This window comes from Sphaerodactylus townsendi, linkage group LG03 (genome assembly GCF_021028975.2).
Source record: "Sphaerodactylus townsendi isolate TG3544 linkage group LG03, MPM_Stown_v2.3, whole genome shotgun sequence".
Lineage (NCBI taxonomy): Eukaryota > Metazoa > Chordata > Lepidosauria > Squamata > Sphaerodactylidae > Sphaerodactylus > Sphaerodactylus townsendi.
Window position 1 is genome coordinate 34,120,784 of NC_059427.1, and position 18,121 is coordinate 34,138,904.

The window sequence follows — 18,121 nt, forward strand, 5'->3', positions numbered from 1 at the left end:
GTGTGCACACTGCTGTCAAATCGCAGCCAATGTATGGCCTTCAGAGGCAGTTGTCTAGCCTCAGCTTAAAAATCTCCAAACAAGAGTCCACCACCTCCTTTAAAAGCCTTTTCCATAGAGGAACCACTCAGGAAGTTCTTCCTAATGGTTAGCTGAAAACTCTTGGATTAATTTCAATCCGTTGGTTCTTGTCCAACCTTTTGGGTCAACAGAGAACATCTCTTTTCTCTACTATGTTATGTTCTTCCAGATGTTGCCCCACTTCAAGAAATGACAGTTATTTAGGACCCATTGCACAGTGGTTCTTCGAGTGTAAGCCATTACAGCAGGCTTAGGGCTCTTTCCCCCCCTTTTGACACAGCTGGGAACCACCTTAGCACATGCGATTTAGTTACAAGGACAGTAAAGCTGGGATGTACTGTGCTTACACAGCAATACATAACTTTTAATAGTTATATATAGTGCTCTTTTGGAAGAATTATCCAATTCAGTCAGATGCCAGGGCAGCAAAATAGCTAATACAGCAAAGTATTAACTTAGCTTTGGCAGAATATCAGCCTGAGGCGAAACAGGTAAGGTTGTGTAACTCTAAATCCGATTTTTGTGACTCTTTGTTTTCACTAAGTCTGTTTGCTGTCTTATGGGGGAGAGGCAGTGAGTGACTCGGTGTCTTCCTCCATCCCCTACCTCACTCCCATCTCTCTGAGCTTTTTTCTGTTTGTTGTACTACACCTTTTTAAAATTTCTTTTCTGTTTATCATGTTACTGCCCTTTCTCTCCTGTAGAATTACTGTCACCAGCAGTTTCCCCTGACCGCTCTACACAGTCACCTGGCCTACACTTCCAGTTTTATGTGACTTTATGTTACATCCTTATTGGTTAATAATATGTATGCATTGGTCAATGGCTGAATTCTAGGGTTACCAACTTCAGTTAGGAACTTCCTAGAAGATTGAGGGTAGAGCCTGGTGAAACCAGAGTTTAGGGAGAGAAGGCAACTCAGTGGGGACAATGGACACGATGCCATAGATTCCATTTTCTGAAGCTGCCAATTTCTCCAAGGGAACAGATCTCTTTAGTCTGGAGATCCATTGTCATTCCAGGAGAACTTCATGCCCTGCCTATATGACTTCCTTATTTCTGTAGGGGGCTCCTATGAGGCAGGCTCTCTCCACATCTTGTCCTTCAGGGCAGTCTGGGACCACATCTCTTCAATGCAGTCTTGCCACTGCTCCGTCAGTGTGGTGTGCTGGGTGTCGGACTAGATGCTGGGAGATCCAGGTTCAAATTCCCACTCTGTCATGAAACTTGCTGGGTGATCAATTGACTGGTCACATTCCCTCGGCCTCACCTGCCTCAGAGAAGCCTTCTACAGACATGTGCTTGTGCAGGCTGTGTCTCAGTGATTCGGTTACATGGAGAGACAGTGGCCAGTTTCGTGGCTATGTGGAGATTTGAGTTCTTTCTTGCCATTCTCAGTCTGACCACTATCTCTTATGCAGCTCTTTAAAACACCATTGCTTCTCCTTTCCCTGGTTTGATTGTTTGTTGTTCATCAGAGGCTGAATTTACAATTTCACGTCTCCTGGCCTGTTATCAAGGGTTTGGCGTTGTCGAACTTCTGCCTCAGCAGAGAGCACACCAACATTCTCTAGAACAGTGGTTCTCTCAACCCTCCTAATGCCGCGACCCTTTAATACAGTTCCTCATGTTGTGGTGACCCCCAACCCCAACATTTATCCATTTTACAGATGGAGAACACTGATGCAGAGAGTCTTAGGCGACCCCTGTGAAAGGGTTGTTCGACCCCCAAAGGGGTCCCGACCCCCTGGGTTGAGAACCACTGCTCTAGAATTTCCTGGCCTCATTACTCCTTTTAGGCTGCTGTTGCCTGACCTCTTTGAAATAACAAGTAGTGAGAGAACAAGAAGATATTTCACTTTCTCCCTTTGGGTGGCAGTATGTATGGGCCCACTTGGAGTATGGGCTCAGAGGAAGAGCATGAGCCATTTTGCCATTGCCTGTCCCAGGGCCCACTTGGAGAGGTGAGCCTCACTGAGGATACACTGACCACAGCCCCCCTGCCCCAGATGTGGCCATAAGCTACAGCCTAGATCTCTCACAGCATGTCTCAATGGTACTGGGCTTTGACATGCATGCTGTCCATGTATGGCAGCATAATTGTATTACACAGGCAGAAGGGAAGCAAGGGCACAGCAGCCCTGATGGTTTCTATTGTACTGTTGCTTGTGTTGTGTTGGTCCCCAAAGTGGTGCAAAAATATTTTTGTTCACTTTCTGGTGTCTAAACCCTCACACTTGATCCTATGAGCTATTGTGCTGGCCTAACAACTCACAGAAGCGGATCATAAGACAATCATATTTAAACACATGAAAACACAAACATTGACGACAGTTAATTGAGTAGAACCAGGCATGTTGAAATGAGCCCCCTGTCTATTTAAGATGTAAGACATAGTCCCAAGGCCCACTAAGCATGGGACCCCCTGAAATGCAAACACATGGCTGGAAATCATGTGTCATCAGAGATATGTGAGAGGAAGAGGGGATGCAAAATGACGAATTCCCTGGGTTCAAAGTCTGCTCTATGAGCATCAGACCTATAAGTCAAGGACAGGAAATGCATCAGGCACCAAAAGATGTACCACAGTGAGGAAGCAAAGGGTCAGAGCCACCCCTGAGTGATCTCTCCTCTCCATCTTGCTGCTCCTCTAAGCAGCACACAAAGATAGGCAGAATATGTATCATCCTTGCTTTCCACTCATGGGCACTAGCAGCACGTGTCTTCCAAAAAGGACTGACATAGTAGTGGCCCAATAGGGGCTTGCTATCTACTAAGTGGTGCTCTGTGACACACCTGTGGATTCTGACCCATGGATTGGAAACTGTTGGTCCAAATGGACAGGTGTATTTGGTTAGGTCATGAAGCAGGACCTCTAGGCAAAGATTCGCTTGAGGGACCCAGACATTTTTGGTCCCATTCACATTCAGAAGAACATAGACAATATGTTTGATTAGAACAGGTATGTTGCCTTTGTCCCCCTAAAGCAGGAGTCTTCAAACTATGGCCCTCCAGATGTTCATGGACTACAATTCCCATCAGCCCCTGCCAGCATAGCCAAGTAGTAGGGCTCATGGGAATTGTAGTCTATGAACATCTGGAGGGCCATAGTTTGAAGACCCCTGCCCTAAAGTATCCTGCCTGGATTTATGAACCCCAGTGTGAATCAGGCCTCTGAAATTTTGTATCGCCTCATCCTTCCAACTATTGGTATCCCTGGTGGTTCTTGACTGTGCAACTCCCTCCCCAAGAAGGCCCACCGGAGCCTGTCTTTGCTTACATTTTAAAAAAATGTGCCAGACAATTCCTTTCCAGGAAGACTGTAACTTGCAGCTATACAGCATCTTGTTTTAGCTGTGCCATACGCCATGTTATCAGACTGGATACGTTTACTTTAAAATGATTTTATAACAACAGCATTTTAAATTTTGTAAGAGAACCGATTCACATTAAGACATTTCTTCACTAAGATAAATTATGAAGCGTTACCCATCCAGATCCATGCATCTTATCTGGAAGTACCAGATCACAAACTCTAGAATAAAATCCCCGAAGACTTCTTGAATACAGTATAGGCAGTTGGTAACATCAACACGTTTTCATTTAAAACGTGCAAATGGCTGATTGCTTAGAAGTCATTTTAATGTATGCCATTAAAGGTTAAAATGAAACGAATGAATGCATATCTAAAAATTCAGAATACCAAATGGCATTTCCGGCTGCTTACCTCCGAAGGTAAAAGAGTGACTGGGACTCTTTCATTCTCATGTATGTTCTTTGATTCCTTCTGCCAATACAGGTAGTCAACAAGAGATCTGTGATCAAAATTTCCTGTCGGAGGTTTCTCAGTCTGGTCACGCTGTATCATTCCAACTGGCACTTGAGGGTCTGGAGCCATGACATCCATTTCACTTTGTAGTTCCCTCAGTTCTTCAGGGGACAGATTTGCTAAGATTTCGTCTTCATCCAGCTCCTCAGAATAGATCTCTTCTTGATCAGAGTTTTGGCTGAATTCGGACATTTTCCTTTCTTTTTTTTTTAAAGGACCTAATATCAAACCAAAAACAAAACCGACCACCAGGATTGGTGAAAGTAGAGCAGTTCTACAGTTCTATTAAATCCAGAACAGCCATATGAGCTTTTGGTCCCAACTGATAACGCAACTCAGTCATAGAAGATACTCATGTTAGAGTGAGTGAGATTGAAGCATATGGTAAATCTATATTAAGCAGTGCTTGGCTAGTTAAAGAGAATTTGTGGAGATGCTGCCATGTTCTGTTTTCAGCTGCTTGTGTCAGCTGTGTAAGCCCGTCTGACATTTCAGTACAGCTGCTGCCCTGTAGTGCCTTCACTATAATGTTTGAGAGGATTCCCCTAAGGATATGCCTCTTGATGGCTCATTATATATACAAAATATTTGTATATTGAGGTAAATGTAACACTTGGTGACCTGTGCTTGACTTCTGCCCCTCTTTCATGTAGCTAACGCTCATGCTTTGTGATGGTGATGACTTTGTACACCAATCAATTTCAATCTCTGAAGGTAGCCTTTAACAGATGTTTGGAAAATGATTGATTTATGAAGGCTTTCTGAAATTACATTGGCAAACATCACTCTATTTATTGTTACTAGTCTTGAGCAGTGCCCTCTGGGAACTCTTTGGCTGAGTCATTGACATTTTGTGTTAATAAATCAAAGGGGTTGAGAACCACTGAAACAATATCTGACCATCAGCCAAATAGTTTTAAGAGACACATTTGTTCGTGATAAAGGTTGGAGTCTATGAAACATCTCTGGTCACTGTGTTCTTTTCCTTCAGCAAAAGGAGACATCCACCAGTGCAAGAACCTCTTCCATGGGGCGTTGACAGCTGAAAAGACCCTCAGAATCCAACCCAAAGAAAACTGGAAATCTTATTGGCCTAACTAACTCTTTCTGGGGAATCTCAGGGTTCAGTCTTTTAAACAAGATTGATGACTGCTTTTATCACATAAATAATTGATTTGTGTATTTACTTATGGCTGCAATACTGAGATGGACATGTTTCATAATGTGGATGAAATTTTAGAGGCATGAAAGAGGATGGGGACCATTTGCAACAGAGATAGCAAATGCATTAAAGTAACCAGTGACATAACAAGTCCAGATGACCTCCCTCCCTCCTTGCTTTGTGAGCTCTTCGTCTGTATAGTTTGTATCTCGGAATGTCTATATGGTGCCCACCCCATTCCTTCAACATTTATCTCACACCAAACCCACCTGATCTGTGAAGATTTTAGTTCTGACCTGATCCCCAATGAAAATAAAGCCTAAGTCTCTGTAAATTGCACTTGCTTGCATTTATCTGTCTTCCTTTTGTTGTCCATTCCTCTCCCCTTTCTTCCACATACATATATGGATGGCATTTAGATAATAATTCCCATGGAAGGGGAAATTGTTTTGGTTTATACTATAGATAACATATGGATTGATGGTGCTTTATGTGTGTGTAAAATGCTGTCAAGTCAAAGCCAACTTACGGCAACCCCAGCAACGGGTTGTCAGCAGCCCCCAGCAAAGGCAAATCAGAAGTAGAGGTAGTTTGCCACCCCCTTCCTCTGCAGAGTCTTCTTTGATGGCCTCCCATCCAAGTATCAACCCTGCTTAGCTTCTGAGATCTGGCAAGACCAGGCCATTACAATGCTGCCTTCCCTCCTCTGATGTTGCTTTATACAGGAGAACAAGTACTATGTACAACATGCAGGCTTTCCTGACTCCCATACTAGACCTCCCCAAAGGTATAATGCTTATTTATAGACTCATGGGAATAATTTTGTATAAAAGCACCCAACCAATTTTTTTCTCATGAAAATTGTTTGTTTATTATTGTTGAGGGGTAGGTTATGTAGATACAGTGGTTTTTGTTTTTTAAAAAGGGTGTCATGTCTTGTATGTAAGGTTGAACTGATTTCCACCAATTCCCTCCCCAGGACTTGGGAGAGCCCTCCTTCCAAAAAGGTGCCAGTATTCAGTACTGATGACTACTGTCACAAAAAAGTCCTGTATTGACATTTGAGTAAAGCATTTGCATTGTTCAGAAACATGCAATACCTACTGGGAAGCTGAGGTATTATTAGACATCTATTTATAGAACAAGGTTCCACTTTCCCCTGTGGCATGTAGTGATTTTGTTCTACACTGGTTGGCATTCCAGCTGTAGCTGTTCCTGGATAGGCAGGATTTGGCCACAAACTGATCACAACCAGCCTGGACTACCACAGTGCAGTCTCTGTGAGGCTACCAAGATGACTCTTTAGCAGCCTTAATTGATGCAAGATTGCTGATCAGTGCTAGTTACCAGAACACATCTCATCAGTTGGAAAACAGTGGCACTGACTTCTGGGCAATTGAAAAACCTGGTTATTATGTTTAAATGCCTCTATGATACTTAAATGATGGTTTGCTGCCATGATGTCTACCTCTTGGTCAAGGTTGCTAACTGGCCAGTTTTTCCACTTGCATGACTGCTGTTTCTCCTTTCTGGACAGTTGCTGGGTGAGGATTTATCCTTATAATAAAGTAGAAAGGTTTATTTTTCAAAAATTACACATTTATAATTTCAGAATCAGATGTCCGCTGGGCTTTCCACAGTGACCAGAAACAAGGGGTGAGGGAAATATATCTTCTGGGAGATAGAAGAATTTCTAAATCAATTCCTAATTCCTAAGGGAATTATACTCAAAGGAGGATTCTCTGGTGTATTAGTATTCTGCTTATCTTCTGAGGGAGATTTCTATAGAATGAGTGTCTAGCAGTGAAAGGGTTGGGTATACTGAGACAAAGGGTACCAGCCAGCTAGAACCCAGAGTCTTTGTGAATTCATAATTCAGTAACACCTAAGAAATATAAGATGAAACTGCACCTTCATGTGAAAGATGCTTATATTATATTTTATAACATTTAAGAAACATAGGCCCCTTCCGCACACACAAAATAATGCGTTTTCAAACCACTTTCACAACTGTTTGCAAGTGGATTTTGCCATTCCGCACAGCTTCAAAGAGGACTGAAAGCAGTTTGAAAGTGCATTATTCTGCATGTGCAGAATGAGCCAAAGAGACCAAAAACAGTTTTCAAAATCTCTAAGCCTGTAACAGCAAAAATATGTATATAGTTTACTCATGCTTGATTTCTATTGATTGAAATATCTCCTAATTCCATCTTTGTGTTCAATAAATCTTTGTTTTTATTTGTTGAACTTGCCTCAGTTCACTAGTGACTTTAAAAGGGAGTTTTGTTTTAAATAAAAAGCTTCTTTCAGGAATTCCTTGGGCTGAGCAGATAAGCCACTGAAATACCTACTATAGTGTGAGACAATATTAGAACTATAAATCCTCACACGCTACCTGAAAAGCTGCTCGGTCATAATAAAGGCAGGGAAACCTGCATCCTCAAGAGAGAAAAGAGTGTTGGGATGCCACAGAACCTCAGTGTCCCTCCAGGAAAAATGTGAAGCAGAGAAATGGCAGAGTGGAGGGGTGCTTAGCCTTTCTCTGCTTGCTACCTGTATGCTTTAAATCATTTCCCCAACCTGCTTTTTAAACATGTATGTGTTCTTGTAAAGACTGGCTTCTGCACAGAGAGGGGCAAATGGGGATAGAACTAAGAAGTCTCATTTCTTCCACTGCTTTTTTGCCCCAGATCAACCCTCCCAAAGCAGATTTCTTGTTGAGGGAGCCATCATAGTCAACTACAAACATTTGCCAATAATATGTAGTTAGACTTATCTCCTCACATTAATCTCAATATTGTTTTAATAATATTGTGTGTTTACTTATTTAAACTATTACAATACATTTTATTTTCTGCCCCACGCTTGTTGAACTTTACACTGAATCAAAAAACTTCTTCAAAGATGCTGATATGAGCTTTTTAAAAATAGGAAAATTTTCCTTACAGGAGAACCAAGCAACTAATTTGGTCCAGATGGCTGCTAGGACAGTTCCTGTTGTGATGAGCAGATTATTCAACCAGAATGTGGAGAGGAGGTCAGACATTAAATGACCCCTAACAGTGCCCTTCAAATTTTCAACTGAGATCTGTGTGGGAGAAAACTAGCCAGTGGAGCTCATAAGCAATCGCTGAACCATAAAAGGCTTAACCCATTATTTCTGCATGTGTATTTATCATAATTTTAAAGTTATCATGCCTAAAGCTGGAACTACTCTGCCACTATAAAATGTATACTTCCACAGTGGCAATTGCAATGTGTTTGTCAATCCAGTCTCAGAATGTTATTAGAGCTTGGGCTAGTCATGTTTGCTTGAGTGAATTTAGCTACCCAAAATACAGGGAGGTTGCTCAGAAGTGTAGCGTTAACAAGATGCTTGCCTGTCTTGTCTTGTGCCAATGTGCCATTGAATGGTTGCCTTCAGTGATGCTAACCACCCTGAAGGAGGTAGTTCTAAACTACTACTAAACAGTGGTGTATCTGCCTAGGGATGGGTGGGGTACCCTCTGTCCCTGGGCGCCACTAATCTGGTCACTAACCCATTTTCCCACCATATGCCTCTGCAGGAGCCATCCCTGGACCCAGCATGTTGGACTAGTAGTATCAACTACTAGTATCAACTAGTAGTAAATATCAACTAGTAGTAAAGATTCTCAATTGGGACATGTACATATAATTTCATACATTCTTTGATGAGACAGATTACCCATTTCAATCTGACTTCTGGCCTGGTTTTAGGACAGAAATACCCTTGTAACTTGACAGAGGATCTTCATCATGGAACACAGGCCATTTATGCATTAAGTGTTTACCATGCAACTACATGCTTTACAACTTTCTGTTTCAACAGTTTCTCCTGCTGTGAAGTGATTATTTGGAACTGATCCACTGCCTAGTAACGGTGATCCAATCCACCCTTTTGCCCATCCTTAATTTCCTTGTTCTATCTGTGGGGGGAGGAACTGCTGTTGTGTGGATAGGGATAGTTGGGAGGTGTGAGGAAACCCAAAGAAAGCAAAACACATGCTATTTCCCTTCACTTTCCCTACAAATGGGGGTGGAGATTCACATTTTGCCAGATTTCAAAAACTGTAGGGTTTCTCTGAACTGTGCCATAGTGAGTTCAGGAGCCAGGAAAATGTGTGTGCAACCAAGAATCTGACCTGAAGGGAATGTTCGCTCACTATGAGGCAGACAACAATGGCTTAAATGGCCAGAGAGTGGGAATACAATGTCTTTGAGGGCATTGAGCTCTGCCTCTTCTAGTACTAGGTAGTGGATCAGTTCCAAATAATAGTGCTAGGGTGAGGGGACACCTGCTTGGCTCCCTCGTATTTAGGCTACGGCATTCCACAGAATTCCATCTTTGTCCCTATGCTGTTTAAAAATTTACATGAACCCATGGGAGAACTTGCTTAGGGATTCAAAGTAAAGTATCAGCTTCTTTTAGTCAGCAAAGTCATGTCAAATAGTAATTCTTTTAAGAGCTAAGTAGGGTTGGCTATGGTCAGTACTTGGAGGGGAGACCACCAAGAAAGGCTGGGATTACTATGCAGAGGAAGACAATGGCAAACCACTCTGGCAAACCACTCTGCTCATCTCTTGCCTGGAATATCCGGTGGATCACTGCAGCTCGATGACACATTATTTGTCTTCTTAAATTGTTCTAGTTTCCATAAATCAGCTGTGCCTTGATGGCACTTTCCATCTCCATGATGCCTCAAAGATTTTTTTACAGAAGAGAAGGTCAATAAATATTTTAAATAAAATCAAACTTGGCAGATTCTGCAGTATGCCCCAATCAGTTCCTGTTTTACCTTACAGTGCAAACTGCAGAGGAGAATGGCTTTTTCAATTACTTCTATGTGCCAGGATAATTACTTGAGTCAGTGTGTTCTTTTCTTCTTCTTCTTTTGGTTTATGTAATCTGTGAGGGGAACAAACTGGGATTAACCAGTATTCAATTTTTTTTAGAAAAAGGAGAAACAAATCACTTGAAAGTATTAGGAAATACAAGTTTATAATAGTGTGTGTACATGCACCAATAGGACCTGGCCCCTTCAGGGATAGTCATTGCATTGTTTTAGCAGCTTTACAATCAATGATGAGCTCTTACAATCTAGATAGGACAAAATATCCTAAACCTTAACACTGAAGGATATGATCCACTCAACTTCCCACTCACTGGAATTAATTGTATCTGAAAAAGTGTGCTCTAGTCCACAAAAACTTACGCTGGAATAAAAAAATTATTAGTGTTTACAAGACCACACATTTTCTGTTTGTTATCTCTGTCCTAGGTGCTGGATTTATTTGGCATATGTGCATCCCACCCTTCTCTCAAGGGTTGCAACAGTGTTCACAACACCACCTCATTTTTATCCTCACAGCTGCTCTGAGATGTAGGTCTGTATCCTTCCAGGATTTTTATCCTTGGTCTCTCTCCCTTTCTTTCTCAGACTGCTTTCTACACATGCGTTCCTCTTTTATTTAAAGTATGGCCGTCCTTATTTTTTAAACATTCTAGATACTTTAGAATGCAGCAAGGCAAGAATTCCAAAAATAAGTCCTTGTTTCACATCAGTGTGAATTAATGAATCTTTGCCATTCTCCCTGTTGTCTTAGCCACTTGTAAACTTGACTTTGCCTGGCTCCTCTTGATGGATGTGGTAATCAGACAGCGATTGGCTAAGGCTAAATAGCATTTCCCAACAGAAAAAAATCCCTTATAAAAGCTGAGGGAGCTCCCTGAGCTGGGAAGTAGAGGCCTTAATAGATGGCCAGCACCACAGTAATGGACACTGGCTAACTGCCTGGATGGATAACTGGAAGGCTACCCATTCTGCACTCCACTTGAAGCAAAGGGTTGGGCATCCCCACGAGACTGGTGGGAAGGGGGCTTTCTCTAAGGGAATCCTGCCACACTACAACTTCCAGTCTGTAACCAGAAGTGACCTTGTTACATTGTGGGACTTCCAATCACACAGCCGGAAGTGATGTTACATCATTGTGGGGTGCTGTTTTGCCCCCATATCCTCCACTCCACCTTGCTATGGGCAGAGAAGGGATGGTGACAGGAGGTGGGGGAGGCTCAATTGGTCAGCAGAGATGGCTTGTTCTGCTCCTGTGCTCCTGTGCCTGCCCCCCCAATTAGGCTGTTATTAGGAAGTGCCGGAGGCTCAGTTGCCCAACTGAGATTGCTTGTTCTGCTGCACATGCTCTCTGTTCCCCTAATTAGGGTGCCGCTAGGAGATGGGGGAGGCTCACTTACATGGAAGAGATGGCTCATTCTGTAGCACATGTGCCCCATTCCCCCAGTTAGGCTGCTGGGAGGAGGTGAAGCAGGTGAGGGAGAGAGAAAGAGACCTCAGGTCACAGCAGAATCGCAACCCTTGGTAAAGCAGAAGCTGCAGCAATTAGTTGGGAAAGACTATGGTGAGCAAAGGCAAGAGAGAGCTAAAGGTTCCTGAGGAGACATTCAAAGATGTCAGCTTCTGTGCAGTGAGAGACACAGACCGGCAGGTCACCTTCCTTGGCCTTGCTGAGCTCCCTCCTTTTCTTGGCTGAGGCACCCTCAGCTCTTCCGCCTGCAGGACCCTCCAATTTCTTGTCTTCCCTGCCACCTCCTTTGAAGGGCCACACAGTGACAGTGGCTGGGGTAGGCTTTGGGCACACAAGGTTTCTTGTCGGAGGCTTAGGGCGTGTTCTACACACTTACTGCACGAGAAGAGTTTTGGGGGCTGGTGACCATTAACAGTTATGGATGCCTCATGCACCCCCATGCCTTATGCTCTGCTGAGGCACTAAAAACCCTGAAGTAGCTTGGAGTCAAAGGGGGTAGAGGGGAAGAGGACAGGTTCTTCTTTTGCCTCCCCACTTTAAAATTGGGAGCTGTGTTATGCTTGGCTTTGCCAAAGGTCACCAGTAGCCCTAGAAGAGAAGAGTTTGGATTTATATCCCCTCTTTCTCTCCTGCAGGAGACTCAAAGGGGCTGACAATCTCCTTGCCCTTCCCCCCTCACAACAAACACCCTGTGAGGTGGGTGGGGCTGAGAGAGCTCCGAAAAGCTGTGACTAGCCCAAGGTCACCCAGCTGGCGTGTGTGGGAGTGCACAGGCTAATCTGAATTCCCCAGATAAGCCTCCACAACTCAGGCGGCAGAGCTGGGAATCAAACCCAGTCCCTCCAGATTAGATACACGAGCTCTTAACCTCCGACACCACAGCTGCTCCTACCCCTTTATCTGATAGGCTTGGCCTTCCCCAAAGAGCCTGATTTTACACTTTGAGAAGGAGTGGGGGGGGGGGGACAAGAATGGAGGTCTGTTCACATGTGTTATGTTCCATCAAGTCGCTTCTGACATATGAATCAGTGACCTTCAGAAGTCCTCTCATTAACAGCCTTGCTCATGGCTCATTCCGCACATGCAGAATAATGCACTTTCAAACTGCTTTCAGTGCTCTTTGAAGCTGTGCGGAATGGCAAAATCCACTTGCAAACAGTTGTGAAAGTGGTTTGAAAATGCATTATTTTGCGTGTGCGGAAGGGGCCCATGTCATGCAAGCTGAGGGATGTGGCTACGTTTACTGAGTCAATCTATCACTTGTTGGGTCTCCCTTTTTTCCTGCTATGTTCAATGTTTCCTAGCATTATTGTCTTTTCCAGTGACTAAAGTACAGTTGTTTCAGTTTAGTCATTTTAACTTCTAGCAGCTTTTTGTGGTCTATACATATCAGGCTGTGAAAGAGAATGCGATGTGATTGGTGTTGCATATGTAAAAGTTATACATACTATATTTTTAAAAATGTCTGAGAAAAGGCTAGGCTGAAAAACCTTTTTGGATTAGTTCTTTATGTGCGCAGAGGGATTGTGGGAAGATTCAAACATTACAGTTAGATAAAATAATGTAAAAGTGTAATTATTCATTATGAGTTTGTAAAGGTCAGTTTAATTTATTTTATCATTTAAAAGAGTAGTTGATTATATATGTATGTATAAAGAAAATATGTATACATAATATATGAGGGGCATAATATTTTTTACTTTTGCACCCCTTCAAAAATGTATCTTCAACTTCTTTCTGTTTTTGTTTTAAATTAAATTAAGATGGTTCTGTTTATTGACAGCAATTCAGTAATGGCTAACATGTGTTCCTGATATTTGTTCTCTCTTAATGTCAGCTGTGCAGGCCCAAGATGCACATTTTACCCAACAAAACCATTTGTCTCAGTGAATAATGATTAGCAAGCATCTTTCTTTTGTTAATTTCTGTTTCCCCCATTTAATATTAATGTATGCAATATAATCACAAGCATTACATGTTTTGCTAATAAAAAAAGTAGAAATGTGCAGAAGGCAGAACATTTCAGTTTGATCTGCAAAAACAAGATAACCATGGGCAAATTTCCAGTGGAAAAATGTGCCCCCCCCCCTCCCCGGTTCCATAAGATACAGCACTTTCTCATCTCGGTCTCTGCCTCCCGACCGCAGCATGCGTCTGTTGAGGGGGTCAAAGTTAATCCCAGGATCAAAACCTGTAACTATTTCCATGAGCCCGCGATCTGTTCTGTGGCTATTTCCGATTGGCTGTTGTGTTGGAGTGGGAGCGCAACCCCATGCACGCCCCCTCTGCTTGAGGAAGTTTTTTTAAAAAAATTCTGGCTGCGCAGCTTCATAGAAACATAGGAAGTTCTATTTTTTTAACTTTTTAGCTGTGCAGCTTCATTTGTACACACACTCAGTGCTAGCTAGCACTCCTTCTCTTTGTAGGTTTATGCCTACGAAGCCATGACCAGCACACACAAAAAAACACCTTTGCGCGCTCTGTGCCCAGCCCACTGCTCTCTGATTGGTGCGTGCCTCCTAGGGCGGGAAAAATGAACCATATTGTTTTTCTGCTGCCTCCCCACTGATGCGGCCTCGGCCCGCATTTTTCAAAAAGGTGTACCTTCTTGCTCATTTTTGAAAAATGCGGGGTGGGGGGAGAATGCACACCAGGGCCAGGATGGAGCTGAGTTGGGCACTGAAACAGTGGGGACTCCTCACTCAAACCGGGACTTTTACCATGATTATCACATGCTTTTTTGACTGTGGGAAATTGCTCCATGTGGGGCGATTTCCCACTGGCGATTAATCCTGGAAAAGTCACCTGAAATATTTATTTATTTATTTATTTTATTTATTATTTAAATTTTTATACCGCCCCATCCCCAGGTTTCCTCACGATCTCCCCACTGCCGAACCGCAAAACACAGATCAGTCCCATTTCTTGCGCTCCCCTCCCCCTTATCATGGGATTTTCCTGGACCTGCTTGTACAGGCACCTTTTTGAAAAAACACTCCAATGGGAGCTAATAGGAGGTGTGGGCTACACATTTGAGGGTCCATAACTTTGGCCCCCATGAACCAAACTTCACCAAACCTGGGTGGTATCATCAGGAGGATCTCCTAAAGATACTCTGACATTTTGGTGCTGCTAGCTTTACAATTGCACCCCTGACAGCAGGCACCTCCCCCCCAAGGGGCAGGCCTAGACGTCTTCATAAGAAACATGCTGCATTGAGGATGTTGGAACCTGGATGAAAAGGCGCCGATTCTTTTGAAACTTGGTTGTATCCAGATTACATTTTCAGTGGGAATTTGGCCATGGACATTCAATTCCTGCTTATTCTGGCATCCCATAAAGGATGCATCCACTCATTGCTGGATATTGTTGTGCAATTGTAGTCTTTTGCAACTGGGTTCTTCTGGGCAGAAAAGACAATCCAGGAAGACAACAACTGCTGTAGGGCAGTTACACTACCAATCATGTGTCAAAGCAGCCCAAGATTCCCTGTTCTAAAATCTTAGGGCACAATACAGCCAAAGGTAGCTACTCTTAAAATCATTGATGTGAATGGGAGTGTTCAGCCAACGTCGAGTTCTCTTGCATTACATTTAGTTGCACTTAGAAATCTTATAATGTTTGGCTGGTCATGCATATACACAGAATCCTTGGCTGTGTCTACACGTGACTGGACATTACACAATTATTAAGCAATAGTTTGCTTGGCTTTCGGGGAAGGGCGGTCTATAAATTTAATTAATTAAATAATAAATAAATAAACACCAGCCAGTCACAAGTAGATTGGCTTGTCCACACAGGAAAATCCTGTCGTGGATTATTACTATAGCATGACAACAGCTCAATGCCCAACCATGCATGAATGCAGCCCTGCTAAAGTTAAAGAAGTAAGGAAGTACTGGATTCCCTCAGGTCTGCTATTTGTCTGCTGTTGGGCATTTATGTAAACCTATTTTTTGTACAGTGGACACACCCGCATTCTGAAGTGGAAAAGGAAGAGTGTGAAGTAGGAGACATCAATATGGATATTATAACATGATGATGGTGACGATTTTACATGTCAAATCTGTTGTTAACTGCACATATCCAACCCTGTCCCAAAGGCATAAGGCGGAACACAGCAAGGGCAGCTACTAAAAGTTAGTAGACGTAGAAAGGTCTTGCTTTGTGCTGCTGGCTTAGGCCTTGGCAAGTCTCTAATGGAAAGAATATTTCAAAATTGGAGAATAACATATGAACACATCCCAAATTCCAAGGCAAAAATAGTACTCATTTAAAGCAACTACCAAGAAACTAAGCTAAAAGTGACAAAGAAATTAGCACCAGATCTTGCTTTACATCTCTCACATTTGGGTAATCTTGTTATTTTGTATTATGCAGGCATAAGCACTCATAAGCCCTCCTCCTATATCAATATCTCTTTTCATACGTGTTCTAAACCCCAGGATAGTCATCTCTAATATATCCCATAAATGGTTTCCTGATGCTATCAAATAAATCAACCGTGGTCTCTAGCTGGCATCTTATTCTCTCAAACCATGTCATTTGGGTCACTGAAGCTATCCATTCTCCACTTGCAAATCTCCTGCTGATTTCTTGCCTGTAAATAAAGTACTTAGCCACCCTCTTATATTTCCTTGGATCTGCAACCATGCCATCTTGGGACTATGAGCTTGTCTGATCTGTTAAGTTAAGTAGGGTCAAGAAGACTCTTGTTATAGGCCCTGCAGAGAAACTGTCAAGGAACAGAAGATAGGGTTGACATGAATTATCAGCAATTTTAATTTGGCATTTCTGTTTATGATTATGAGAGCTATATTCACATTAGGATAAAGTCTGCATGTCGGTTTTGACATTTTTTTTCTGTTTGAAGTACTGCTATGGAGCAATTAATTAACAGCTGGAAAATAATTTTGGCCAGCTGTTGAAAGAATTAGCAAAATAATCCTAAATACTTTGAAAATGGTATTACATAAATGCTAAATATTACCTCTGTTCTACTATCTAAAGGACACACTGCTGGAAGTAGTACCTGATGAGTATCATGAGACTTTCATCTGAGTAGTAGTAGTAGAAGAGCTTGGATTTATATCCTGCCTTTCTCTCTTGTAAGGAGACTTCAGGTGGCTTACAAACTCCTTCCCTTCCTCTCCTCATAACAGACACCTTGTGAGGTAGGTGGGGCTAAAAGAGTTCTGAACAAACTGTGACTAACCCGAGGTCACCCAGCAAGACTGTAGAAGTGGGGAAACTTTGCCAGTACCTGCTACATGAAATCCATTAACTAGTGATGTCACTGACTGAATGCAAGACCATCTATTTACAAAGCATGTTGCTCTTCCACCCACCGATACCCTTTCTATGTAACACCATTTTGAGCCTAGTTTCATTTTCCTGTCTCACCTGTGATGGAGCATTATGATATAATGAGAAGTGATGGAAGATAATAAAGTCTCATTATCCTGCAGAGGGACATGTCCACACATATAATGTATGTATGTAGGTATGTATACTGGTAATTAAATTTCATTCTCTTCCACTATTTCACACTGTACATTGTATCATTGTATTCCTCCCTCTCCCCCCCTACCCACACTAATCTTTTAATCATTAAACCCCCTTGAACCTCGACATTTTAAACCAAGAACTGGAGATTCTATCATCTAACCATCTCTTTAGCTGGCATGTTCATGTATGTTTTATCATATTTCCCTATACAGAGGCACTGAATAGAATTTCATTATTCCACATCGTTTTCCTATATTCACAGAAGGATATGCTGGCATGGTGTGCTTGTGACATGTAATCAACGTCTGTGAAAAATGCCGGATCTGATGAATCTGTCTCAGTGCAGAGAGCTGGACAGTGAAGGACCCTCAGCGGCCTGCCACCCAAGCCGGTCTGTGATTCTATATACATTGCAAGGATGCTTGAGAGCCCTCAAGTATGGACCTGCAAAAATGACATTGTCCTTGACAGATGCCCCATTCAGCTAGGACATATATTTTTAGCTCAGTGATCTGCCGCACTGTCAGTTGCTGTGCATGGGGTTTCTTCCCCAATCCAATTAGCAAGCTGGCAATAGCATTGCTCGGTTTTTCAAGTCAGGGAGTGTGGTAATTGGTTTTGGTTTTCTCACTTCCCTCACCCTCCTAAATTGCAGATAATCATACCTGCCAATTTTCTGAAAGGCTGCTGTAGGTGTCCTTGTGGCTGTGGGTCCTTGCAGTAAAAATCCCCTTCTGTGCCCCCACCTTCACAGGTAAGGTGGGTAGAGACCAAAGACAGGGCTTTTTCAGTGTTAAATTACCATCCCTTGTAAAGTTCACCTGGTGCCTACCTTACTTTCTTTTAGGTGCCAGGCTAAAATATTCCTTTATACCCAGACTTTTAACTAAGGCCCCTTCCGCACACACAAAATAATGCGTTTTCAAACCACTTTCACAACTGTTTGCAAGTGGATTTTGCTTTTCCGCTCAGCTTTAAAGAGCGCTGAAAGCAGTTTGAAAGTGCATTATTCTGCATGTGCAGAATGAGCCCAAGAGGGCCATTTTATCTGGCCATTTTATCTACATTTTAAGGCTATTTTACACTCTTGTTACCATGGTTTGTTTTAATTGCATTATTTTTAATGGTTACATTTTATTGCCTTATGTATCAGCTGCCTCAAGCAGATCTTTAGAAAGGCAGCATATAGTTTTTCTAAA

General features: G+C 42.5%; 1 protein-coding gene across 3 annotated transcripts in view; it reads right to left on the reverse strand.

The window, feature by feature from the left end:
• LMOD3 (leiomodin 3) overlaps positions 1-18,121 on the reverse strand; it is a 39,634-nt gene that overhangs the window by 13,247 nt on the left and 8,266 nt on the right. Inside the window, exons 2-3 of one of the 3 annotated variants that reach the window (XM_048491701.1) lie at positions 9,954-9,999; positions 3,809-4,128 (exon numbers count right to left, since the gene is read on the reverse strand). In XM_048491701.1, coding sequence (XP_048347658.1) covers positions 3,809-4,102 — 294 coding nt within the window. In that variant the 5' untranslated portion in view covers positions 4,103-4,128; positions 9,954-9,999. Of the gene's footprint in view, positions 1-3,808; positions 4,129-9,889; positions 10,000-18,121 lie in introns of all 3 variants that reach the window. The other 2 variants (XM_048491700.1, XM_048491702.1) reach the window with 2 other exon arrangements.